This window comes from Dermacentor albipictus, chromosome 2, assembly GCF_038994185.2.
Source record: "Dermacentor albipictus isolate Rhodes 1998 colony chromosome 2, USDA_Dalb.pri_finalv2, whole genome shotgun sequence".
Lineage (NCBI taxonomy): Eukaryota > Metazoa > Arthropoda > Arachnida > Ixodida > Ixodidae > Dermacentor > Dermacentor albipictus.
The window spans coordinates 42,183,029-42,209,913 of record NC_091822.1 but is presented as its reverse complement, the minus strand read 5'-3'; the positions used below and the strand labels follow the sequence as shown (position 1 = coordinate 42,209,913).

At 45.1% G+C, this 26,885-nt stretch overlaps 1 protein-coding gene across 5 annotated transcripts in view; it reads right to left on the bottom strand.

Moving 5' to 3' along the window:
- LOC135912769 (uncharacterized) overlaps positions 1-25,888 on the bottom strand; it is a 48,021-nt gene extending 22,133 nt beyond the window's left edge. For 2 of the 5 annotated variants that reach the window (XM_065445300.1, XM_065445302.1), the window contains exons 1-4: positions 25,803-25,888; positions 23,500-23,558; positions 22,317-22,429; positions 8,895-8,927 (exon numbers count right to left, since the gene is read on the bottom strand). In XM_065445300.1, coding sequence (XP_065301372.1) covers positions 8,895-8,927; positions 22,317-22,429; positions 23,500-23,558; positions 25,803-25,835 — 238 coding nt within the window. In that variant the 5' untranslated portion in view covers positions 25,836-25,888. Of the gene's footprint in view, positions 1-489; positions 513-8,894; positions 8,928-22,316; positions 22,430-23,499; positions 23,559-25,802 lie in introns of those variants that run through there. The other 3 variants (XM_065445301.1, XM_065445304.1, XM_070532848.1) reach the window with 2 other exon arrangements.
- Between the last annotated feature and the right edge of the window lie 997 nt (positions 25,889-26,885).

Genomic DNA, 26,885 nt, shown 5'->3' with positions numbered 1-26,885 from the left:
ACACCTACAAAATTCTGACTCTACAGTTAGCCATATCGGCCTAAAAGGTGCTCAAGTGCGGCCTGTAAGCACACATTGCCATATACTCAGCGACCCAAATTTTTCTGATGGTTGGTTTTGAACCCTGTTCACTCAGCAAAGCAGCATGAACGCTTGTCTTTTTGACTACGGACAACGCACTGAGCCAGCTTGGCGGGACAGCGGTTAGGTACGAAAACAGTACCGCCAAGAATTCGAACCCGGTAATATTCGTCACAAAATATCAAACATATAATCAGCAATTATACACCCACTATAATATAGCTTGCTAATTCCATACCAACTTTAATCATCTCGACATGATATCAGCGTCGCCATATCTTTCAAATTTTTGCCAATGTTGAAACTTTTGTAACTCTACCGCCTATGGCTTTCTTTATTTCCCTGCTTTTAGTGTACTCTACGTGAAGCTTCGAGAACAGCGCAGCTATCTTATTTTCACAAGCACGAAGGTAGTGCTAATACTTACTTGTCTGTAAAAAGAAAAAAAAAAGATCGTAAGAAACTCAGTGAGGACGATAGTCCGAAGTATGACGAAAACTCGTCATGTGAGTGCGATGCATTTTCACTTACACTGGCACTCGCCGAAGGTTCAAAAGGAAATAAAACTTATAATGACATTTCGAGACCACTGTGGGCCCCTTGGTAACAATGAAGATAAGCGCAAGAGGGGGCAATTATTTATGTGTAAGGTGGCGCAGAGTGCGCATGTATAGCTCGGAGAGATTACCCTGTGTCCGGTTAATCGAGTTTCTAGTCGTTTCAGTACGTCAAGATTGTAAGAGTAGTCTTGTGCGAATTTCGCCCCAGACGCACTTAGAAATTCTGCGATATCCTCGTATAACACCTCTAAAAATTGTTTTGATGCATAGCGGGCTGTTTTTGTGTGATTCGTGGCCAACATTTTCCGCCTTCAGCATTTGAACTCTTTTATACCAAGTATCCAGTTCACCGCGGAAAAAGAAAACAATTGGCAGATTGCTTTCCTCGACGTCCTCATAACACGTTCAGCCAAGGGTATCACAACCTGTGTATCACAACCAGTGTAAGCAAAGCTATGTACAACCAGTGCGTAAGGGAAGCCGATCCACATGGGTTGATACCCGAGGTTACTCTCTGCGCATTCTATAGGAAAGAAACGTTCAGTTGCCATTTGACTCTACCCTCGTGCATTGGGCATCTTCTCGGAGCCTGGACTGCGCCAGCAAGAGCCAGCCATGGTAAGGAAAGACCTCTCCAAGAAGAGCTACCCGGCACATTGCGGTCTGCAGTTGCTAACGCAAGGCTATAAGAAAAAAAAAGGAGCAGAAACGAGCGGCTGTCCCCTACGCGCGTGGCATTAGTGAGACACTCGCAAGAGTTTTTGGCACATATGGCGTAAAAATCGCACACGTGCCCCAACAAACAAAAACAGAAGCTCGTACGCGTGAAAGACTAGTTGGAAAGGTCAAGGTTTCCAGGGGGAATATGCAACATTCCGTGCAACAGTTGTGACGCATCCTACATGGCTGATGCTGGGAATTTTAAAAGAAGGGTTCGGCAGCACCAGCACAACGTCAGGAAGGACAATGTAACTTCCAACGCCTTGGCGGATGATCACACCACTAATCACATTAGTGATCGCGATGCTGCGAGTAAATTTGCGACAGAGAATCGCCTATCGTCAAAACTGCTCTTAGAAACTTTACATATTCAAACGAGTAGACAGGTGATTAACCAGACACGGGATAATCTCCCCGAGATATACATGCGCACTCTGCTCCACCTAAGACAAAAATAATCGCCACTCTCTCGCGCTCATCTTTATTGTGAACAGGGGACCCGTAGCGGTGTCGAAACATTATTATATGTTTTATTTCTTATTGAACCTTAGGCGAGTGCCAGTTTGTTTTACAATCCGTGAGGCCGAATGAGCACGTTTCTATATTCATACTAAAGTAAGCAATGCTTGTCCGTCTATTTATCAAAATGAATGGGACGATATCTTCGAAAATATAGCAGGCACGTTTTCCCTAGTCACGAGAATCTCACGTACTAGGACTCTGTAACGTATGAGTATTACGGTGTGCAAAAGTGCACGTGCATTACGGTTCTCCAACCGCAGCTAGTTTACCTGAACCATTATTTTTTATGATTAGGGGACGGCGGCGGCTGTCGTAACGTGTATAAGTCATGGCATTGATTTCAGTGTTGCGACGAGGCAAGATACACGGCTTAGTTTCGTGCTATGCTTTTCAACACTACGCAATGAAAAAGCAAGGGCTTCCAACCATACTTTCGACAGTTTCAAATACACATATGAAATTGTACAGCACAATGCGCGTTATTGTGATAATACAATGCACGTATGACAGACGCCCAACATATTGTTGAAGCGTCTGTCAGTGCGATGAACATGCTTCTTTCAACTTGTCTGTGGGATTGAGCAAACATCACCCACAGGCGACGGAACGTGGCCTCCTCTTGCCGTTGTAGTTTCAAAGCCTCCACGTGAATACTTTTGCGGGTATGGAACAAACAGATGGCAGGAGCTTGGTAATTTTAACTTATTCAAAGCAAGTAGGGTAGCTTTGAAAGCCCGTAGGGCTTTATTGTGACTAGCATTCTTCTGGAACTTCGGCCAGCTTGTGGTATGCATCTAGCCTCTTTCACATACCCAGTGACTGAACTTGTCTACTAGCTTGGGCATGATGTAATGTGCTGTCTCCTATCTTGCGGAGCAACGAGCGTAGGCCACTGTATATGTGTCGAGATAGACGGCTGGCTACTCGCTGCTTGCTGACCTAGTAGGCTGGTTGGTTCGATGGGTGTGCGGCACTGGGCATGTGCGCAAGCAGACAATTTAGACACTGCGTAGGCAATATTGGTATGTGCCCAATTTTGGCCAATACCTCCAAAAGAATTGTGCCAAGTCAAGTGCTTATGTACGCTTATATAGCGCTCCATCCGCAATAGACACCTCCCAGTGAAGTGCTTCCACTGGATGGACAGCCATTGACAAAGAAGTTTGCAGCCAGGGTATTAGGGGTAGTGGTGGTTGCTACGGGATTTCAACAGGGGTGCAATGATTACAAGATATATTATGCCACGGTACCAGCCGGTATTGTGTTTGGCAGCCAGACTGGTACTTTGTGTGTTTGTTGATGTGTCCATATGGTTTCGTCACTCACGGACAAAGTGCTTATAATGACACGTGGACCTGTTCATCTCTCTACACTGACCGCTCTTCGCCGGCTACTGAATGTTAAACGTTATCGCTCGGCGCTGGACGTGCCTGCCTGTATTGGAAGTTTCTTGAATACTGTCGATGGTTCTACACGTCGTCTCTTGCCACTCATCCTTGTGTAATCAGATTGTATGTGCGACGCGAATCGTGTAGTACTTCCCGGGAGGCACCCGGGTACCAGCAATCACTCTGAAACTTTCGACAAGCCATGTGTAAAAGCCCAGGTGCTTGACCCACTGATCAAGTTTCGACAATCGCTTACTGTACTTGCCGCTATCATTGTGCTTTGAGTGTCCAATGCTTTTGTGGGTGCCGGTTAAACCAATACAGAGTTTGTTTAGCGATTCAGTTTTCACAATTGTGTTTCTCACACTCCCTGCAAGACGAGAATATCATATGGGGCTACACTAATTATCATAACATATAAAGTTTACCGTTAGCAATTACATGCTCGCGGGAAAAAAACTAGTTAATTTCATCAGCATCACCAGTCATCTCCAATGAACGGATGCATCGCAAACTTTTTAGAACAAAAGTGTTCTTTGCCAAACGCTAGCGAAATTTTGTCACATGCACGTACGTTACGAAATCGTCGTCCTCACGCAAAGCTTCTGCGTCTAAGCTCCTGCACTCACCTTGTTTTATTAGGCTCAATTAAAGTCTATTCGACGTGCCTAATGGAACGTAAAGCCAATTGTTTGCACTTAAAGAGAACTGGCAGTTAGGTTGTGTTTTCTACAAGACGCAACAAACCAAGTAATGAGCTAACAATCATATCATTGGATTCCTTGTATCACCCGCCGTGGTGGCTTAGCGGCTTTAGTGTTACACTGCTAAGCAGGATTTCCCGGGATCAAATCACGGCCGCCGCGCCCACATTTTGATGAAGACAAAATGCAAAAACGCCCCTGTCCCGTGCATCGGGGGCAGGGTAAAGATACCTTGGTTATCAAAATTAATGCGGTGCCCCCCACTACGGCGTGCCTCATAAACAAATCGTAGTTTTGGCACGCACTACCACAGAATTCAATTAATTGCTTGTATAATGATGTTCACTCCACTGAACGTACTTGATTGTGTATAAGAGCCAACATTAAATGAAATGTCACCGCCCAAGCACTCCGTACGGATGTTAACCAGTGAAGCTGAAACGCGTGGCGCCGGTGTTTCGACAGTTAATTAAACGACGGCTTAGTAGGGTGCCGGATCCTCGGTACGCAGATGCTGCTTGCCCTCGGTTGCACGAGCCTGTTCTTGCGCCCGGGCTGCAGCATCGGTACGGAGGAGGCGAGCTCGATCCTGGTTCTGCACGCGGCGTTGCCGATCGAAAGCTGCCTCCTCCTCAGGAGTACGCATGACGTGTGACCTACCCATTATTTCGGGGCCGCAGAAAAACTTCTTCGCGCGCCCTGCTGTGACGGAGAGCAACGACGTCACTACTGGCGCAGCCAATCGCACGCCTCTCTTTCTCTCTTTTTTTGTCGTCCATGTGCATGCGGTTGCGCCGGAGGAACTTTCGGCGTACTAAAACCCCTTAAACTTCGTAAAGCAGCGGCACGCTTTTGAAGCATGCTACCGCCTCCTTGCGCGCTCTGGCCGAGGCAGACACCACGTCGCTATTGGCCTAATAGCATCAGGTAAGCCCTCGCGCCGTGCATCACCGCCATTTTTACTCGAGAAGCGTCTACGGAGTTGCGAAGAGCGCATGTTGGAGTCATTCTACGCTAGAGCAGTGTAGGTGGCGCCATGCTCGAGGAGGTAGCGTGAAAGACAGGAGAAACGAGGAGGAGTGAAGGCGGAGGAGGAGAGTGTGGCTACATTACAAAGTTTAAGGGGTCTTACGGCGTACAGGCGACGGACGGACGGACGGACGGGCGAAAAGGCTAGCCATATACCCCTTTGTTGTAAAAATAAAGATTAAGGGGGAAAAATACGTGTCATGTGATATGATTTTCCATACATATTATTGAGAAATTGCAACTGCACTCCTCTGTACACTGTTTATGATTAGCAACTCAATTCGCACATGACATGAACGGCAAGCTATTTATTTTGTAAAAGCACTGTCTTATCCATTCGTTCTTCCTTATAGTTTTATTTCGAATACTTTCAGCGTTGCTGCGTGCTGCTGACGCTGTAAAAGCTAACAGAACGATATAAACATTACCGCCCAAGTACTACGTACAGGTGGTTAACCAGCGAAGATCAAACGTGCGGCCCCGGTGTTTATTACTGGATTAAGCTCTATAGTTCATTAAATAACGGCTTGGTTCGATGCTGAATCCTCGGTACACGGTTGCTGCTTGCGCTCGGTTGCACGAGCCTGTTCTTGTGCCCTGGCTGCAGCATCGGCACGGCTTAGGCGAGCTCATTCCCGGTTCTGCACGCAGCGTTGCTGATCGAATGCTGCCTGCTCCTAAGGTGTCCGTATGGCACGTGGACTACCCATTTCGGAGCCGGAAAAAAACCGCTCCGCGCGTGCTGGGCTGCGACAGGGGGCAACGTCGTCACTACTGGCGCAGCCAATCCAACGCCACTTAGATAGCAGAAGGCCTTTTGACTCCGATACATGACGTCATGTCACCTCGCCCGACTGCCATATAATCTGATAGGGAAGTTCTCGATTAGGCAACAGTGATTTTGACGTCCTCGCTTTGTCACAGCCTTGTACAGCCTTGTCATTGAAAATTTCGGGCCGGGTATCGTGACGCCAATAGCTTCAACCCCTGATTCTGCTTCGTGAATCAGCGCGACAATTTCCCAGCGTGATGGGTACTCTTACCTAAGCGCCCTGCACACCCTCACCTATGTGCAAGCATGGCAGGAGTAAATATTTTTTTTTTATCAGTGGACTACACGTACGAGTTCATAATTGTCAAAGAGTTCAAGTTAGCTTTCTTTAAGTATGGTACTTAAGACACTCAAGCTGACAGCTGCATAAGTCGATTAGTTACACACAGTCTTCAAAGTTAAACTAACAGTGATTTTTAAGAAATCGCTAAGCTAGTGACGTAAAACGTAATTGCGAAAGCAATTTCTGTGCCATTTGCGGACAGAATAAAAACAAACGGATAGTAACAAAGAACTTCATGGTGATTTTTTTTTCTTATCGCGATTGTCGTATATGTTTATATACGAAACTCGAAGGGAATCATATCTTCAGACAACTTCACTCTCACTCTCCAGGAGCAGTTTTGTTCGACGTACTCATCATCAAATCTCACATTCAGGGCATTCATATCACCATTCAGGGGCGCACATCTCGACACATCAAACCACCATTGTCAGGTAGCTTACATGTGACATGTTGCTTGGAAGCTAGACGTAGATGGTAACAGCTACGTCCTTGCTACCAGCCGGCGAAAACAAGTAATTAATGTTTTTATTGGAATAGCAATATATGGACAACCCCGGCGCATTTCTGCCATTGTCGCCGTCGTGTTACATATGTGAAACCATGATTATATCGTCACTGCGCGCCGTATGCCGTATATTCTAGTGAAAGTCTGCTAGGGTGAGCCGACGAGGGTGTCTCAATCGCGCGCGCGCACGCAAGGAAGGAAAGCGGAGCGGTCAGGTAGCAAATCGGGCAAGACTCCTCCGGCGGCTGCGTATCGCGCGGCCGTGCGGGCCCTCACTTGGAACAATCTGCGATGGGAACAGACTGCGTCGAGTGCCGGTAGCACCGCGTGGCGCTGTCTTCTCACCGCTTAGCGCTAAAGCGAGGGGCAGCACAACGGTAAATGTTCTCGTTTTTGCTGCCGCGCATTCCCCCGCCAGCGTTCTGACAGCGAGGCTGGGCGGTAAATGAGTGAGATATATTCATGTTTCTCGTGTGCGCGTAACACCATTCTTGGTAATTTAGTTAGTAGGCGAATGGTTGCAAGTTTAAACGGGCCAATAAACTACTATCCTTACTTCGTATAGCTCTCTACAAATATTTAATTGCAATCGATGCTTGGCCTGTCGGGCAAAATGGCCACATTTTTTTTCCTTTCTAGCACGTTGACGTTCCCACACGGTTTGAGACTTTGTCGAGATTCATGCCCCTGAATGGGGATGAAATTAGCTGGCTCAGTGTAAAATTCTGTCATGAATTTCTCGTAAGAGAGGCGCTCCAGGAGAATCAAACAAAGCGAACTTTTCTGGAAATGTGATTGTCTGAAAGTTTCGCATATAAACATTGCTGAGATCCAAGTATGCCTTGGCACCTTTGGGCAGGCATTCTCTTATGCTGTCATCCCTACTCCTCTGCCTTTTCACCGACGGCGGTTTTCGGGAGTGGCTTTCTTAACGGACTGGTTTTCGGCGGTGGCACTTCGCGCAGACCACCGCACCGTCCCATGTGCCTGCAGTGGCGTGACCAGTGAGATCGGCAAGGCGAGCGACAACAGCGATGGATGGAAACAACTTTATTTTAAATCCGGCAAAGTTTAACGACCTGGGCTCAGGTCTCCCATGAGGGGGGACAAAAGGGTCGTACCTCACCTCACTTATTGGAGGCGCAAGCCGACGGAGATTGCCCGAGCTCTCGCGAGCCGACTAATTGGTCATCGCGAGGGTACAGAAGGCTTCATAGTCGCAGGGACAGTTTTTTTCTAGCGGCATGTCGTGCGGGGCCATAGTGCTGCATCGACATGCTAGCAACGCCCTTTGTCACTATTTTCGTCCTTGGTGCAGGAGCTTCCTTTCGTTCCGCTCCGCACCGCGACAGGGCGTTTAGGCATGGCTGGGTGTCACCGGAGGCAAATAAAATGTTTCCGTAAACGTCGAACAATACTGTGTTCCTTGCGGGCACAGTGCTCGCCACTATTTTGCAGGCCAAGAACTCGCGCGCGCAGCGGAACTAGATAAGCGAGGCGATGACTGACGCGATCGTGAGGCCCGCTACGCCCGAGCCCGTGGTGGTTCATACTGCCGTGAGATAGCCTCCGCACTGCACATCACAATCGTGAGGGCAGAAAAATTGATCTCAGATGTTTTAGTTAATGACGTGTTTGGTGGCTCTGTCTGAAAACTGCGTCCGCCTGCGCAAGCACATATTACGTAGCTAGCGTGGCATGGTCCCTAATATTACTTTAACTTTGAAAATCCCGCATATTTGCTGTTCTATACATTGCGATAGCTATTTGACAACACAGCCATGGTCTGCAATGTCCGCGAGCGCTCGCACAGTGCGCTTCGCTTTATGTTTGTAGCAAAACTCAGCCCTGAAGAGCCGGCTCTTACGGGGTGACAATAAATTAACTCGTTCACTTCAGCGTCAATAAAGTGCAGAATTGGCTAATCAATGGAATTCATAGTGAAAGTGTCCGGTATAAACTTTAGCATGTACCCACTGCAGGGCATGCGGACGTTTTTTCATTCCTACCGTTATCGGAATGCGGCCGCAGCGGCCGAGTTCGAACCCATGAACTTGTGCTCGTGGAACGGCCTAGTCAGTCAACTACCGCGGCTGGTTGCGCTGGCGAACCATTTGCATACAGCAAATTGGCCAAGAAGAGAAAAAGCGGTCAGTTGGCGTTGCTCAATTCTTTATGCCTTTTTCGCTTCTGTTTCCCGCACACTCAATACGCACATGAGTGCTTCGAATGCACTAGTAAATCGAAAAACCGGTCATCATTCTTACCCTCTTTTGTACGCTCCACCGGCTTGCCTCCCGCTGAAACAAAAACGTAAATGTAAGTATATTACTTTCGTTTTGTGGTAAATTCGGCGCTGAAAACTTTTTTGCCGGCCAAGCAAGTGCAGTCATGCAGAATGTATGTTGCGGCCACACGATTACTCTCGATCATGGCATCATTGTGTCTTTCATTCGCGGTGAAATGAACTAAGCGCCACGTAGTAGGCAGGCGCGTTGTATAGGTGGCGCTGAGAGAAGGCTCACAAACAGTAGCGCCTAATTTTCGTTTCGCAGCTCACATCGCTGCTCGCGCAGTTAAATGTTCCTCCGCTCTCCAGGGAAGCTAACTACACGTACGTGACGCCGACTTTTCGTTACCTTCAATGTCATGAAGATAGCAATCCGCTGCTTTCGTAACACGCGTGGCATGAGATGAATGACATGTAATGTCATCTATAGCACGACGTGCAGTGACAAGATTGAGATTGCCTCCATGACATGAAGTGCCGACATGACATTGGTAGGCATGCATAACATGACATATGTGAAATGGCATAGATAACAATACATGTCACGAAATTCGTGCATGACATGAATGACATGGTATGACATGACAAGAATGGGCATGCATGCATGACGTCTTAATTACGTGTCCTGTCATGCGGAACACGAAAGACACACACGCATGACAACACCTGCGTAGCTTGGATGTCGTGAACACCAGGTACATTTATAACATGTATCCATGGAGGCACATGAATGACATGCCATGGCATACACGGCCACGATCGCATACCTAATGGTCAAAGACCACGACGCATAACATGGCTTGTATCACTTGACGTAGAAAGCATAATACAATATCACCTTGGGGGCCTTCTCTGGATACTATCTGCACTTGATCCTTCTATGTTAAAGTGATATTAAACTGACGCCGAAAAATGCACACCAAGTCATTCAGGCAGTAGATCACCCGCCGCGGTTGCTTAGTGGCTATAGAGCTGGGCTCATAAGCACGAGATCGCGGAATCGAATACCGGCCACGGCGCTCGCATTTCGGTGGGGACGAACTGTGAAAACACCTGCTCACTTAGATTTAGCTGCACGTTAACCCCTTAACGGCTTATGATGACCTAAGCTCGCCATGAGCAGTCGCCAGTTTTTTTGCCTTATGGCGACTTGTGGGCGTCATGGGTCCTTCGCAATGTTTCAAGAGGCTTTTGACAAACCCAGGACGTCAAATTTGCTTTTCGATTTCAAGAATAGTTGGCAGCACGGGTTCCGTCATTGGTGCTATTACTCAATGAGAGTGTACACACTAGATGGCGGAGTTTGTGCCTTGTGTTTCCCGTGCTTTACGAACAAGCATGAACACATTCGTGCGGCGTTTTTCTGCGGGAAATATTTCTCCTTCAGATGATGAAAGCGCGAGTGGTGAGGATGTTGGTGTTTGATTCTTCAAGCGAAGAAGATAGTGATGAAATTTTTACGCACAGCAACTCTGAAGCGAAAGAAAGCAGCGATGATAGGATGGCCCGGTCCCGCGCATGGTACCGCATATACCCCGACAACATCCCACACAGAGTTTGAATTCACGGGTTCTCCGTGGGTGACAATCACAGTACGCTGTCCCTTCAACCATTTGAGCTTTTTGAGGCTTACTTCAATGATGAAATGCTTGATGCTATCGTAGTAGAGACAAACCAGTACGCGTCTCAGCTGTTGACTTCGAGTAACCTGGGCCAACATTCCCGCTTCTGAATATGGTCTTCACTTACGGGAGAAGAACTTCATGTTTCTATTAGCCTATTGTTGCTGCAGGCCATTGTACTGAAACCAAATGAAAGGATGTGCTAGTCGAGAAACAGGCTGCTTGAGACTCCTCTCTTTGGTGAGATTAGGCCCAGAAACTGGTTCCAACTCGTCAGCAGAATGTTGCGCTTTCTTGAAAACGCGACCCTTGAAAATTTGGAATAACACCCTCAAACTCATTTCGGAAAAAGCTGGCCGGTTTACCAGGAGGTTCTGAACAAGTACCACACGTTGTACGTGCCTGAGCGTGACGTAAGTGTCGACGAGAGCTTGTTGCTATTCAAAGGACGGCTTAGTGAGAAGCAGTACATGCCTTTGAAGAGAGCAAGGCTCGGCATCAAGCCATTCTTGCTGTGTGATTATGAAAGCGGCTATACTCGAAACTCAGTAATACATACAGGGAAATGTACTCACCTTGAGGTCTCGTCACTAGGAATAGAAATCTTTGGAATAGCAATGAACGTTCTACTGAATCCTGCGGAGCCCTTGCCACACTATGACTACTGAATCACAGTCGACAACTTCTACACATCACTAGAACTGGTTGACTTCCTTCTCAAGAGCTCTACCGATATCTATGGCACAACACAAGCCACTAGCAAAGACCTTCCTCCTGGTTTCACCAGGCCAAAGCTCAAGAAAGAAGAGATGAATGCCTCTTAAAGGGGCAAGTGTTTGGCAGTACTGTGGATGAATAAAAAGCTGGTTACGGTTTTATCTATGGCCCACGGTGCTGAAATGGTGCCATTCACTTAGGAAATGGGCAACCAAACCATGAAGTCAGTTGTTCTTCTGGATTATAACTATACAATGGGAGGAGTCGACAGGGCAGATCAGATGCTGTCTAGCTGCTGAGTGCTGTGGAACCGAAAAAAAGATCTCATAACAGAAGATCTTCCAATGCTTATTGTATGAGGCAGCCTACAATTCATTCGTCCTGTATCATACAGGAGGGGGCAGAGCATCTCATTTGTATTACAGGCTGTAACTTATTCAGGATATCATCAACAAGTACTCCCATAACAGCGGTACCGAGAAGAAAAGGCGGCCAGGACTTCCCCTGAACATGAAACGGTTCAACGGCAAGACGGAAATGGAAAAAAACGTCTTCAAGGAAACCAGGATCGGGTCCTGGTGGTGCGAGAAGGCTCTCTACGCAGGGCCGTGCTTTGAACGCTACCACACGAATGGTAGCCTTGCTAGTTTCAACTGAACTATCGAAGAATAGTGCTTGCTGTGCATGGCAATTCAAATCCAGCCCTTACATTCTGGAGTCACTGCAATTTATTTCAATATACGCCTCAAATGCCTCAGGTATATGGAATTACATGATGGAGCGAGAAATGACCGAAAAAACATTATCTGCCGTAAAATATTTACCCAAATGCACGTTGCGTAATTCAGTCATAATATAGAAGTTATGTTACGCATACACGTCATAACATGTCATACATAATGGCCATGGTGGCATCACGTTGCGTAAGAGTGTATTCATGTCATGCCATGCAGTCAGTTCATGTAAACCATATATCATTGAACCCATTCAAATGCGATTTAGTTAAAGAAACAACCGCTAAGGCATGAAGACGTCATAAAAATACAGAGAGACTCCATGTGCCTAAGGTGGGCAAAAAATATTTCGCATTAATATAGCATGGTGGCAGAAGCGTAAATTCACTGTTTCAACATCGGCGCTTATGTACGCAAAAGAGTGGCTTTGCCTCATAGCGTTGGAAGAAATTGACGGGAAGTATGCACAGTTCTAGCCATTTTTGCTCCATATAGAAGGAAACTCACTCACCACATGGTGTCTACAAGCACTGTTTTTCAGTGGTGGCAATACGAATACTTCCACCCGTATTTGCCACCGAATTTCGCAAGCAGCCATGTTGGTATCCAATCCACGTAGAAATTTCAACGAATTCGTACCTTTTTTGTTATGCTTTGACATGCACCCAAGTTGGTGGCCGGGTTAATAATTTACTTTAAAATAATTTTGCTGCAATGCGGGAGAGACTTACCTATATCTTGAATATGTGCGCTGCAATTTACGTTTCTGTTATCACATCAAATTATTTCAGCTTACGCGGGTTGCACAGTTAAACCTATGAGACTCTTAGTTAATGCTAGCAATTTCCTTTCGCCGCTATTGCTGCCACTTCATCTTTTAACGTCTTGCGTTACGTGCCTTAACGGATGGTAAATCTGTATAACTGTACGCAGTGTGTTTTGAAATGGCCCTTTCAACAGTCAATTGTACAAGATGCTAAGCTACACGACAAGCACATGATAGCGTTACGTAGTGCTGTGCTGTCGCCAATACCATACTGTATCTTGTTGTCGAATCGCAAAATCCCCGTTTAAGTCTAAGGAAGAAGCATACGAAAGGAACTTGAAATGTGCGGACTGTTACAGGAGAAAAAGTGCGCTTCCATTGGATGAGAATGTAAACAACCGAAAATTGATATATTGCGGCTCGACCTCAACGGTAAGCTAGATAAGTTGTTTCCCCTAAAGGAAAGGGTCAGTGACATTTAATATTCTCTTAGCCTAATATCACCAAAATACAATGAAATCCATAAGGTGGTATGAAATCGTTACGCTCAACTAAAGAAAATGAACTCTAGGGAAACAATGACTGAAGAGGTCAAAGTAGATCCCGAGATACAAAGAGTATGTACTGCCATTAATAACCTGGAGTTCCAGACTCGTAAGCTAAACACCGAAATTCATGGTTTGAAGTGGCAAAAATATTAATGTCTCATGACAGAGATCAACAAGATTGCTTCCAAACTTAGGCTTCCGCTACTAACTGAAGATGTCGTCTCAGTGGTTCATACAATGGCGTCTAAAACTGATCAGATTCCTGCAATTATTGTTCGCTTTGCCCATCTCTATGTGAAAGAACAATGGCTTGCAGAAGAAAGATGCGGCTGACCGTCCAATCTGATCTGTATATGACAGAAAACTTGACAGCGCAAAACAGGGCTCCACTTCGTGCAACCAAGCCATGGACTAAAGAAAAATTGGTGGACGCTTAAGCTTCGCCTTCAAGAGTGGAACGCGACAGTGTTCACATCGACCCGCCAAGGGGTGTAAAACAAAGCGCTACGGCGCAGGGATCACTTACGAGGCGCCCCGCATCGAACTTTGCGCCCACCTATCACACGGAGAGCGTCGAGCAACGCAGCGTTTCGCGCGGCAACGAAACGTGCGCCTGAGCAAACGGAACGAACCAAAGAACTCGGTGTCTCGGAGGGGGAAACGATCTACGCCAGCCAAACGTCGTGATCGGCACTGGCAGAGAGATAGAGAGATAGTAATCTAAAGAAAGGAACGGCGCTTGATTCTGCAACCCGCGTGGGAGCACGGCGAAGCGTCGTCAGGGGAGAGGGAGTCGGGGCCGCAACGCGCCTGGCACCGGTCCGCGCACAGCAAGGCCCAATGCGCGCATGGCGCGCCACCTGTCGGGGCAGCGCCGTACATTGAGAGGAGGGGTCTTCTGTGTTTACCGCAAGATGGCTCTGCGTGTGCGGTAAGCGCAGAAGAAATGTAGCGGAAACGTACTTCGCTACTCGTGTAAATGCGACTTCTGTAAGTTACATGCTCATAATTACCGATATACACCGCAGTATAACTTTCTACGGCACGTTTTTAAGGCAACACCGCGTTCACTAGAAGCGCGTTTGTACCGCTTTCAAGTATCGAACTCGTGGCTGAGTGGTAGCGACTCCGTCTCACATTCCGGAGACCCTGGTTCGATTCCCACCCAGCCCATCTTGGAAGTTTCTTTTTATTTATGAAGTGCCTGCCGTGATTTATCGCTCACGGTCAACGCCGCGGACGCCGACACCCGACACCGACGGCACCGGCTTTTCTGCGACACGAGCTCCTTAACGCTATTGCGTTAAATACACTATTGCTTTGCGTGTGATTGCATCGGGAAGGTTTTCGTACGCAAAGGTGAAGGCGAACGTGTGCTAGGGATAACATTAGCAACTGACTTTGGGCACCTGGTGTAATAATTAGGATGGGTAATGAATGCAGTGTCTTCCCAATCGTTGCATGCACCGATTAGGTTGTTTCTGCGCACAGATATATGTGCGATGCTTCCCGTTTATTGCCAGCCAGCCAAACACAAATTTCATTACCTTGACATATTTTTTGGTAGTCTGCGCTTCTACTTCACCGTCAGAATGCTCTGAGAAACAGAATATGATCCGAACTTGCTTCCTTTGAACTTCCTTAATTGCTAGTGCTTTACCCAATGTAGAAAAACTGCACAAGTTGGAGGCGTCAGCTTGCTTATCAACTTAAAGTTTAAGCAATGTGCTACGTAGAGCTCTTCGTTACAACTAAATAATACGAGGAGTTTTCTGTTCTTATGGACGGACTGTATTTTCCACTTTCTAGCGCCTACCATCTAGTAATGCTGAGTATTTGTTCTTGTTTAAAAAAGTTACTTTTTACACCTCTGAATATTAATATAATGATGTATGGGGGCGAATATATTGATATAAACATTTTAGCAAACCGTAAAGCAAACCGCCCTGCTGATTACACCAATTCGGCCTTAGCATTTTCGGGCAGAGCTAAGCCTCATTAAGTGGGACGATGTCTATCGCACGACGGATCCTGACGATCCGTTTAATATCTTTCTTGGCAAGTTTCGTGTCTCCTACCAAATAAATTTTATTTGCCGCATAAGGGAAAGCCCGGCTAACGTGTGCTCGCGCAGAGGTGTCACCTGCCTCATTCCCCAGCAGCGACTCGTGGGCCGGAGTCCAAACCATGTATATATCTGGCAGGTGCTTCTTTGCCGTAGCTGGGAGGATTTTTGAGGGTTTCAGAGAGGTTCATCTTTGTGAATATTTTGGCCAGCCGCGTGTGAATCAGTGAGCATCATTGCTTCCTACCCGCAGGTTGAGATGACTAGGGCAATTGCTGCTTCTTATACAGTATATATTTATCTTCTTAAAGTGCTAGCTTCCGTTCTCTCTTCGCCCTTGGCGACGCTGATAGCATGTACTAGAGTTTCCGATTATTTTCCTCCATCGGTGTGTCCTGCGTCTAGATTTCAACCGTATGTTTTTCAGAGTGTTTCTATTCTGGATTTTCTTCTTTCTTCGTTGATGATTGGAGGACTATTTCTTAAAATGGGGGCTACAGAGATGTACTCTCGAATTGTCTCCGGGATTATCTTTTTCTCGTCGCGCAGTTGCATACCTTCAGCTTATCCTAATCTTCTCAGTGTTTCCCTACCTGTTTCAGCAGGTTTGAAGCACTCGAGTTGGTTCAATTTGTGTGCTTCGTGTAGCTTCTCCCAGATGTTCTGGCGACGTAACCGCCGTAGTCGTTGTGTAGGGATCGTCTGGAGATCCCTATGGCAATATTGATGGTCTTTCAATTTCCACACCCTTGAGGTCAAACACAGGTGTTTTTGCTGATCATGAAAGCTCAAGTTTTTCTGACTGTATCTTGTTCTTTCTAACCGGGCTATGTGTTTGCTACCCGTCGTAACAGGTCTGCTAATTGCACGACGGTTTCTTGTAGTATGGGAAGGGTAACTGTGCCTGATTCGTTCTTTTGAATATATAGACCGAGAATTCTGAGCGACGCAAATTTAGACATTTTCACTCCATTCAGGCAGAGCTGTGGTTCTTGGATCGAAACTTTGGTGGTCTTCCTCTGCTTCTCTGTTTTATTATGAGAAGCTCAGATTTTCCGGTGCGCACGCGAGCCCGCATGCCTTGAGGTACGTTTCCGTCCTATCCACCGCTTTTCTTTTTTTTTTTGCAGTGCATCCTGTTGAGTTCCTGGGTATCTGCCTGTTGTACAGATGGGCATGTCATCTCCACAGAGGGCGTGTTTATTCCGTGTATTCCTTTCAACACATTTGGTATTTTCAGCATGACTATGTTAAAAAGGAGAAGTGCGATCACTGACCCCTGCAGAGTTCGTTTGTCCGCAATTTCAAGCTTCTCCGATTTCAGACTGTCCAGGCCAACCACGCCTGTACGGATGGTGAGGAAATTTTGTATGCAGCGGCGTGTTTTTGCGCCACAGTGCCTGTCCTGGAGATTTTTCAACACCACCTTGTGAGAGACATTGTAAATAGCTGCGTTCATGCACATGGTCCGGATTGCGCTCTTGCTCGTTGCCTAAGGATCGATAACGTCCTCCTTCATTTGTAGCAAGATGACATTAGTGGGTAAGTGGGGGCGCAAACCATACTTGGTGTCGGGCATCTATCTGCTTTGTTCAATTTATGGAGTTAGTCTGTTAAGGAGCATATGCACGTACAGCTTTTTTGCGCATAATGTCAGGAATATGCGTCGCATTTCCCTATCCCTTGTGGCTTGTTTGCTCTCGGCATCATGATGACCTTCGCGTGTTTCGGGATTGTTGTAATTGGTATGCTTTCCCCACTTTCGTTGATGGTTTGTAGGAGGTATTCTGCCGCCTCCTTGCTTAGGTTGTGGATCATCTTGTTGTTTATGCGGTCTTTACCTGGTGGTATGTTTCGAGTGTTATGTTTCCTGTGTGAATGGGCAATGAAATTTTCATTTACGGTACCTGCGTAATCTAGGCGCATCTAAAAAATTGCCGGGCTTTGTGTGCCTCCTGTCATCTTCTCCTTCACCTATTCCAATATTTCGTCTTCTGAACTCCCGTAATTGGAGAAGCTTTATTAAAAAGTAAATTAAGGGATTTTACGTGCCAAAACCACTTTCTTATTATGAGACACGCCGTAGTGGAAGACTCCGGAAATTTCGACCACCTGGGTTTCTTTACCGTGCACAAAAATCTAAGTTCACGGGTGTTTTCACATTTCGCCTCCATCGAAGTGCGGCTGCCGTGGCCAGGATTCGATCCCGCTACCTTATGCTCAGCAGCCAAACACCATAGCCACTGAGCAACCAAGGCGGGCTAGAGGAGCTTCATGAGTTCCATGTCGGAGAGTGATGCAGCATGATCTCCCCGAGCTCAGGTTCACCGACCTTCTCACAGGGCGCGCAAAGGAGGAAGGATGCATTCCCCCAAAAGTGCACCGATATTTTGTAACACTACAAGCTAGACAGAACTTAATCGCCGCCTCATCCTGGCGAAACTATAGGGAAGAGGCAGTAGGCCTCGAGAAATTTAAACCAATACCTATGTCCATGGTATCTTATTGAACGGAAACTCACCCACTGAGCACCTATTATCTGCAAGTACTGTGATGTTCTAGACAACATATACCATATGGTAATGGGATGTGTATGAAAAGGTGCCCCCGTAGACACCCAAATGCTATCCGAATAACAGTGGCAGGCCAAGGTAACAGATCCTGACCGTAATAGACAGCGCAGTCTGACCGAATGCGCGCGGGAGATGGCCATGGCTCACTTCTACGTGGAATAAGAAGGCCGCCCACCTAAGACACAAACTGCTCGTGCTTAGAACAAAAGTTCATTCTATCTCTCTTGCCGCATGAGAAAAAAGTGGGGAGCTAAAATTCCAAAACCAGAGATAACAAATCAACGGTATACTCATATTCAACTCAAAAATAAATTGTGACAACCTTATCACATCCCGTAACATAGCTGACTTTGAAGCATTTAAGAAGTTCCGTAACAAGCTCCATTCTTAGCTAAGCCAAGCGAAAACATCTTATGACAAGAATTATTTCAATCGTGTGAAAATTACAGCAAACGGTATGGGAGTAATTGAAATCGCTATACAACGTTTCAACCAAAGGTTGTACGATACAATGCATCATACGCGAGGGAAAGGAAATACCAGTAGAGTGTCTGGCTGAAGCACTCAGTAAATATACTTACTCAAATCGACAACCCACCATTGAAGATTAACGCCTGTCAACAACTGTCAAAGTGTCGGGACAGCATTTTTGTGCCCTATGAGTGTGTCTGAAGTAGTCACCATTTTTCTTGTATTGAGGAATAGTATGTCATGCGACATTATTAATTTACAAATCAGACTACTGAAGTATAGTATTGATTTGCTAGCTCTAGTTTTAATGCATATGTACAATCTCTGTCTTTCTTCTGTTGTGTTCCCGCGCAAAATGCAGAGTGCCATAGTCTTTCCTATACTTAAAGAGGGAGATAAAACACGAATGTTTAATTAAAGACCAATTTCAATATTACCTATCTTTTCGAAAGCATTGAAGGAAATTATCATTATTGCGTGTCATTTGCCAATGTTTATGGAAGAAAGATATTAATTTCTTGTTGCTACTTTCTTTTCAAAAACATTTGTCCACTGATATTGCCCTCCTTGAGCAAAAAAGGATTCATGCTTAGGTAGCTGGATGTGCATTCTTAACCCATTGAGGGTCGACGCCGTAAATATACGGCGCCGCGAACAGGTCCGAAAATGGTCGATGCCGTATATTTACGGCGCCGTCTGTACGTTTAAAACGCGCGCTAATTTCCTAACTTTTTCTTGCCTGGCATGTGGTGCTACTATGTGGGAATACATGAAATTTTTTTCTCGCGTCTCTCTCTTTCAGTTTTCGTTCTATACTTTTTTCTTGCTCCGGCGCGTCTGCTACCGCTCGCGCATTGGCGCGCTCGCGGGCGCGCGGCGGTTAGTTTCGGTTTTGTTCCGCACGCGGTTTCGGCTTCTTTTGCTCGCAAAACTGATGGCTATTTCGTTCTTGTCACTCAAAGGGTGACCGCCTGTTACCCGCTCGGTTGTTGCTCACAGGGGTCCGCATACGAAGGATGCCGCCGTGCATGCGTTTCCTTTTTTGGCCCTTTATTCCGAAGTTGCCTCCCACGTCTCCTCAGGGAAGCAGTACCCAGAGGAGGTGCCATGTCTGCGCCAACACCACTCGGCAGCAAAAACATCGCGAGGACAGACTGATCCCTCAGGACCTAAATAAAGCCCTTCATACCATACAAGGTACATGCGCGCTGAGTGCAACAAACCGCTCTGCGTGGAGCCATGCTTCAAGAAATACCACACGCTGAAGAAGTATTAGTGCAAAAGGAACATTTGAGACTTGCAAAAAAATTTCGTGTGCGCATTCTTCTTGTGTATTTTTCTCGTGTGCACATTGTGTATAACAATGCGCCAATTTTTTGAAAATCTTATAACTTTATTTGCTATTTTTATTGTTTTTCTTGAATAAACAGTCCATATATGCCAACGCCAAACATTTTTTTCTCACTTAACGGTCACCCTAGAAAAATTACAGTAATTTTTTTTCGAAATAGCTCCCTCTGAAGAATTTAAATGAGCAATAAAAAAAATCGACCCTGAGTGGTCACATGTGGCGAAAGAAATCGACCCTCAAAGGGTTAAGTCCCAGGAGCATTTGCAGATTACAGTAATGCATTTGACAGTATAAAGCATGCTCTATTGTTTCAAAACGTAACTTATTATGGTTTACGGAGCATAGCTCTAGAGTTAATCACGTCGTAGTTGAAACACAGGAGGCAGCAAGTGCAACTTCAAACTGTATCACAGGTAAGGCCATTCAAATTTGGTGTTCCCCAAGGAAGCACCTTCGGACCCCTTCTTCTTAACTTCTACATAAATAACTTGGCTAATGTCGATCCTAACACAAAATATGTTATCTATGGTGATGACGCGCCTCTTCGCTATTTAAATCAGAGAATGCACATAGCCCCACACTGACAGCCCACTTTGGTCTAACGAAAGGCTACGGCTGCTTTCTTGAAAACGGCCTTAAAAGTAATACAAAGAAAACTAAGGTAGTTTTGTTAGAAGCTAAAATTAGGAAAATTACACCACAAACAGACTTACTATTAGGGGGTCCAAAATTAAAATTGTAGATAGAAAAAATGGCTGTGGCTTAGCTAAGGTTAAGCCCAGGATGCGAAGCATACTAGCCTTTATTTTAACGCGCAGTGTCGCAGAAAAGCCGGTCTCGTCGGCGTCGGCTCAGGCGTGCGGCGCTTGCTCAGGCGCGCAATTCGTTGTCGCGCCGAACGCTGCGTTGCTCGACGCTCACAGCGTCCGATGCGGGGGGCGACGCCGCGAGCGACGGCGCGAGTTGGAGCCCCGTTTCTCCTCTGTCGTGACGTCACGGTGTCACGTGGTATTGAAGGCGACACCGCCGCGCCCGAGGAGCTGGGTTGAGCTCTCGTAATATGCTTCGCATAAAAAACGCTAGGTGTCTTCTTTGATGAGCATATGTTGTGGAAAAGCCATTACGACTTCCTCGCTGGAAAAGTGTACGAAGTAGTATGCGCAATGTACTGGCTTAAATATCTTCCACTTCAAAATAGAAACACTAATTTGCAATGCGTTATTTTTGAGACATTTGCATTACTGCTTTCAAGTACGGTATACAGCATCAAAATTGATATGGTCATGGTCTCTATCTTGCAGAAAATTAATATGCGTGATAAGTAATAAGTCATACGATGTTCCTACTCAGCCACTGTTCACAAGTTAATCTGTTTAAAATGCAAAATCTTTTACAACATTCCTTGGCACTGATGTATGCAGGTGCATGTATGTATGCTGTAAGCACACGGTAAGCAGTATTCGTAATATAGCTCGTCTGCATGAACATCTTGCAACCAATGACACCAGGACACCTCAACGATGGATCATTGCGCACTCAACAACGAGTTATGGTCGACATATGCTTCGACATCCACTTCTGAAGTTTGCTCATCAACCTCGCCTTACGAAAAATAGATCTTCGGTCCTGATGAAGCTCGCAAAACTACTTTCTGTGAAACTAATTCTTCTGTTTGTTTATTACCATAGTGCTTATGTTAGGCTTAGTGTGACCCTTTTTTTCTGAGTTTGTGTTGTACAGAATGTAGTGCTATATTAAATGTGCTTTTTTCAGTTTTTGTTTCATAAGAATGCTTTCAGTAACTTATAAGGCTTATGTATAAGTGTAATATTTCATGATGTACACATACTGGTTGTTTTTCTAATTATTCAAATTTAATACTTCCTTTTTGCAAACATACGTTTTTGTAAATTAACGCCTAATCACCTTCCATTATCATTTGAGCTCCCACTCCCTTCTGTTGCCTTTAATGTGTTTTCGGGCTCCCCAAGTTGCCTGCAGGCAACTTTTTACCAGGAAGCCCACCATAGAATTGCTTTTACGGGCAATAAAGTCATTCATTCATTCATTCATTCATTCATTCATTCATTCATTCATTCATTCATTCATTCATTCATTCATTCATTCAATAATATAAATCAACACGTTATAGATCATGGTACTGTGCTTTTAGTAGCATAATCTTATGTAAGTGCTGTTGTTACTCTTGATTTACACGTAATATAAGGTATATTTTTCTATGTGCGTGGTAGTAATGCTGCTAAATATAAAGTAAACGTCCTTGTACTGCCTTGCCATACACTATGGTGGCCTTGTCACTTTGGTGGCTGAAGCCGATGTTTATTAAAAAACATTACTACTTTCACGTCACCGTCGCTTGCCGACAACGTTGTGTGTCTGCAGGGCTGGTCTCTTGACATTTTGAGGCCCACATCGTATAGTTCATCGGAAAGTGTCACCCCTAAAATTATCTCGATGTGGCAAATACCCTCTCAAAGGCTGTCGCCCCCCTAAAACAACACAAATCTAGACATCTAGACTCCCTAGCTCACCAATAACGTAGCCGACGAGCAGCAAGAGGAGCAAGCACGTCACGAGGATAGCGGCCACGGTGCGCGCGTCAATCTTCAACGCGTTCTCATCTTCCTTGGGGTGGAACTTCTTTCTGCACCCAATAGAGGGCGCACAGTTAGTTGTGCTATTCTTTCAAAGTCATTGCGACATTGCGGAGAGCAGGCGATCATAGGCAAATTAGTACTTGGTGTGTGGTCGATGGTGTACAGTAGTTGGTATTAGGTGGCGCCTGTTTATTATTCATAGTGATTTTAACATACTGTACGCATAGCAAAATAGGCATTGTGGTGCACTCTGTAATTATCATGTGTAATTGCCATAGGGCCTACTAAGCACAAAGTAAAGGTTATCTCTGCGTAAGTCAGGTGGAAAACTTTCCCAACCAGTTATTTGTGTGTAATCCGTAGTGTGTTCCTATCGGATATTGTAAACAACAGAAATTAAAATAAAGCATTCTTCGGCGCAAGTTAAGGATTGATGGTTACACGCTCGGGACTCCTACGCTTCCTCACTCCAGAATTTCATTTGCGGCCAAGCTCGATTACAGAGCATCGAATCTGTGATCCACTGCGTCTTGTGTTTTCATGCAGCGGAAAAGCGCAAGAGAATGCCACAAGTGAACAAAGTGCTCTAGAATGGTGAAAAACATATGTTCACCTAAGCACAAGCTGTCGTAAGCACAATATATTCATTTCGTGATTTACATCAAAAAAATTCACAATAAAAAAGTAAATACCGGAGCTGTCTTTCAGCCGACGGTTTATCAACAATGTGTGCCACATAAATCTACTAGACGACAAAAAAATTCAACGAAACAATGAGACTGTCAAAAGTGGTCTGAGAAAAATTAGTGGTCACATGGACGTAGTGCAGTTATCCCTTATGTAGAAAAAGCTATGAACTCGCACATGTAACTACTGAGTTTTTCCTTTGCTTCTGGCAGTCTCATTTTCTGTTTGGTTTTTGTGACCCCCTATATTATTTGGCGCACGTTGAAAGATTCAGTTAGAAGAGAGCGCTAGTGTCATTCTTGTTATTGCTGTGGGTCCCTCTTTTATGTCAAAAAGAAAGAAGGCCTTCCAACTCGCTCTGATCCAAGACACTGTTCTTTTGTAAATTCTCCAATGTGAAGTGCTAAGAACGATGTATAAGAATGCATACCTTAGTACTTCAAGGGAGTCCTTTCTTGTGGTCACCTCCTTTGCAGTAGGCCTGGACACCTAAGTAATTTAAAGAAACGAAACTATCGATTCAGTGCAGTGCTTTTGACGGAACGCTAAATAAAGACCATAAAGTGAACATAAAGCGTTTTACAAAAAGAGGCCGGTTCGTTTTTATTCCCCGTGTAAGATGCGAGATTCAATTACATTTTTAAAAATTATGTTCACGTCAACGACTTGAGAATCACCTGCGGTGAATAGCTTTCAATTATGAGGGGCCGCTTGTGTCATTGCTCTTTCCTATAAGCGGATGTGACGCAATGGTTGCTACCAACGCTCATGTACGATTCTTTTGTAAACCAGTGAAGTGAATTTTAAGTAGGGACACCCAGCATGGCGACCATATGAACTAGACCCTATCAAGCTGGCATCAAAAAAGCACAAAAGTATGCTTTGCTGAACGCCTCACTCCAGCAACATTATTATGCCCTTCTGAATTACAGGAACCCTGCGCTAAACTCTGTCAATCATCCATTCTCGTTAGGGTATACGAGTACACAATGTATTACTACCTCTCAGCACAGACGCGGCAACTGCATCACCCCCCCCCCCCCCCCCCACGCCGTACACAATACACAAACACGCTCGCGTGGGAAGGTACGCCAAACATAAGACAGCTTACCAGTTTTGTCGCATTAAGGTCCGCATGTTGCAATGTGACATTCGATTTTTGACAAGTTTCTTATCATGGCGTGCACCGAATTGCCGATGCCAATGATACCGGTGGCGTCGAGGCGTCTTATCACTGTCCGAGCCAATGACAAAATTCGGCAACAATGAAAACGAAATAATTTCTAGAAAATTCATACCCACTGTCGAACGGCATGTTCTACAGTGTGTAAATAGCACTGAAATGGATTAGAAGAAGCTGAAAACGAGAAATGTGCTCCTAGAAAAAGGAGTTTCTTTTGAATTTCATGAAAATTTCGCGCTTCTGTAGTACAACTGCCGTAATGGTGTAGTTTCGCGGCTTTGCTTAAGAGAAAAATTTAGCTCGGGTGCTCCTATCTAAATACATATAAAAGGACAATTCTTTTTTTTCTCGACAACCGCTGCGCGAAATTTGACGAGATTTGTCGCACTTAAAAGAAAAGCTTAAAATCTAGTGATTCCTGGTTTCGAATTTTTTATTTAGTTTGTCAATGTTTTATTAAAAATTGGCGAAAATCTAAAACTTTCGGAAAACCAAACTATCAAGTTTACAACTCTCTAAGTCAGCAAGGGAAAATTATGTCACAATTCTGTGAATTGAATGTGATAGTACATCTAAAGCGGACAGAACTGATACGTTACACGTGTTTCTAAAAAAGAATGTATTATGGAAATACAGCTTTTGCAGAACTATTGTGCACAACGTAGCAAATTCACGTAAGATATAGATAGACATATAGAGTGTGTTAGCTTTGAATGATATAATCGATGCCGTTTACAGAATCGCGATATCTGTTTTTGATGCAGAGCTAATAATTTATAAACTTTGTGCATCTATTTTTTTTTCCAGCTTCCGAATTTTCGAAAATTCCTTTCTTAAAATTCAGGCCCTAAATTGAAATGTCGCCTCTAACAGTCACTAGAATTTAGCTTTCTCTCTTAAATGCAACAAATTTCATGAAAATCGGTCCAGGGGTTGCCTAACAAAAGCGTTTTGGCGTTTTACAAGTATTTGAATAGGCCGCGTCGGTGTTGGGCCAACTCCGACTCTAAGGAAGAGCAATTTCGCCTCACCAGTTCATTTCTTTCTTCCAATTTTGTTTGCCAGGAACCTTTAACACCTCTCATTTCTCCCAAACAGATCAAAATTATTGTACTTATGTTATCGTAAGAACCAACATCATACACAGGATGGCTATGCGAAACACACGCAGAAAAAGAACGTAACAATTATTTTCTACGCTTTCGCTCCAAACATTGATTCGTCCAAACGGGCACATTCTTTGTCGCCTACGCGGAATGATGTAATATTTTCAGGAACAAACTATATGTAAGTTTATTATCCTTTGCTTTTTTTGTTTCTGTCGGGGGGGGGGGGGAAGCCAGTCCTCGGCGTAGCGACAAGGAGACGCCCTTCGATCGAATTACAAATGTCTACCCCAGGTACGAGGGGAGACGAGAATCTGAAAACGCCTTTTGGAAGCCACTTGACGATGCTAGTGCCGGCCTGAATTCCAGCTCATAAAATCACAGGATTCCTCTTCATGAAAACCTCATGAACCCCTTCATGAAAAACAGTGAATCTCCACTTACCCGTACTGGCTCGTTCTGAGAAGCATCAGCCATTCTTGTTCTTCTTCCCTGCCGTTGGATTGTCTTGCCTTGTTTTGTTTCCAAACGATGGCTCTTACCCACTATGAGGGATTGACCTAGATGGAGGCAGCCTTACAAGTGCAGGTTCTTTCATGAATGATATTGCATCCCAATTAATCCCCAAAAACAAAAAAAAGGAAAAGGAGGTTGAGACAAAATATTTTAGAATCATTGCGCTTGACAGGTGACAAAGTACGTTAGAACTTGTGGTTTGTTTTTGTGCTCTTACGCAGGAACGAAGAGGGAAAAATATATGCCGCATTTCTGCGGTGGGCGCACACGGGCCGAGGCCAGCCGCCGCGCACGCATAAGGGAGATGGCTGCAACCGCCTATCGCAACACAAGATTGCTCTTCTTGGGCGTAACGGGGCGTTGCGTAGACAGCTTCTGTTATCTGAATTTTTACAAATCCATCATGGCATTTCAATAACGTAAATCCTGCGCAGTTCAAATACTCCGTTAGCACTTTATAAAAGTTTCTTAGTGTTTGAGTTCGACAGGATGTTTTGTCTTGCTTTGTACATGGCCTTCGAGATCATACGCCTTACCAGCCTGATCAGTACTTCATCTGAGTCCATGGCCTATACTGTTTGCTTCTCTTCGGTGATCTTCAGTGATGTGTTATATTTTAGGGATGATTAGAATGCAGAACGTTTTTTTTAATTGCTGTTGAATGTTCGCTGACTTGGGCAAAACGTTTCTTTTATTCTTCTGTTCTAGCCGGTAGCGCATACAGTTCCCGCATTGTTATCTTTATATTTCGTGATATTCGGTTTGAGCCTTCTCGGTCTTTGTTTGCGCCAGTCTTAGATAAGGCACTTGGCACATTATACTAGGTGCCCTTAAGACTTTCACCAGGTTCTTTATTTGGCGCTCTTTCATGTCTTTGTGTCTTCTAGTTATTCTTTGTAACAGTCTCTTCATCTGATATGTTATCTGCACCGTTTCTTTAAACCACGTGTGAGTGTTAATGACAGCATCATTCCGGGCAAGATGATAATCCAATACTCAAATGATATTGAG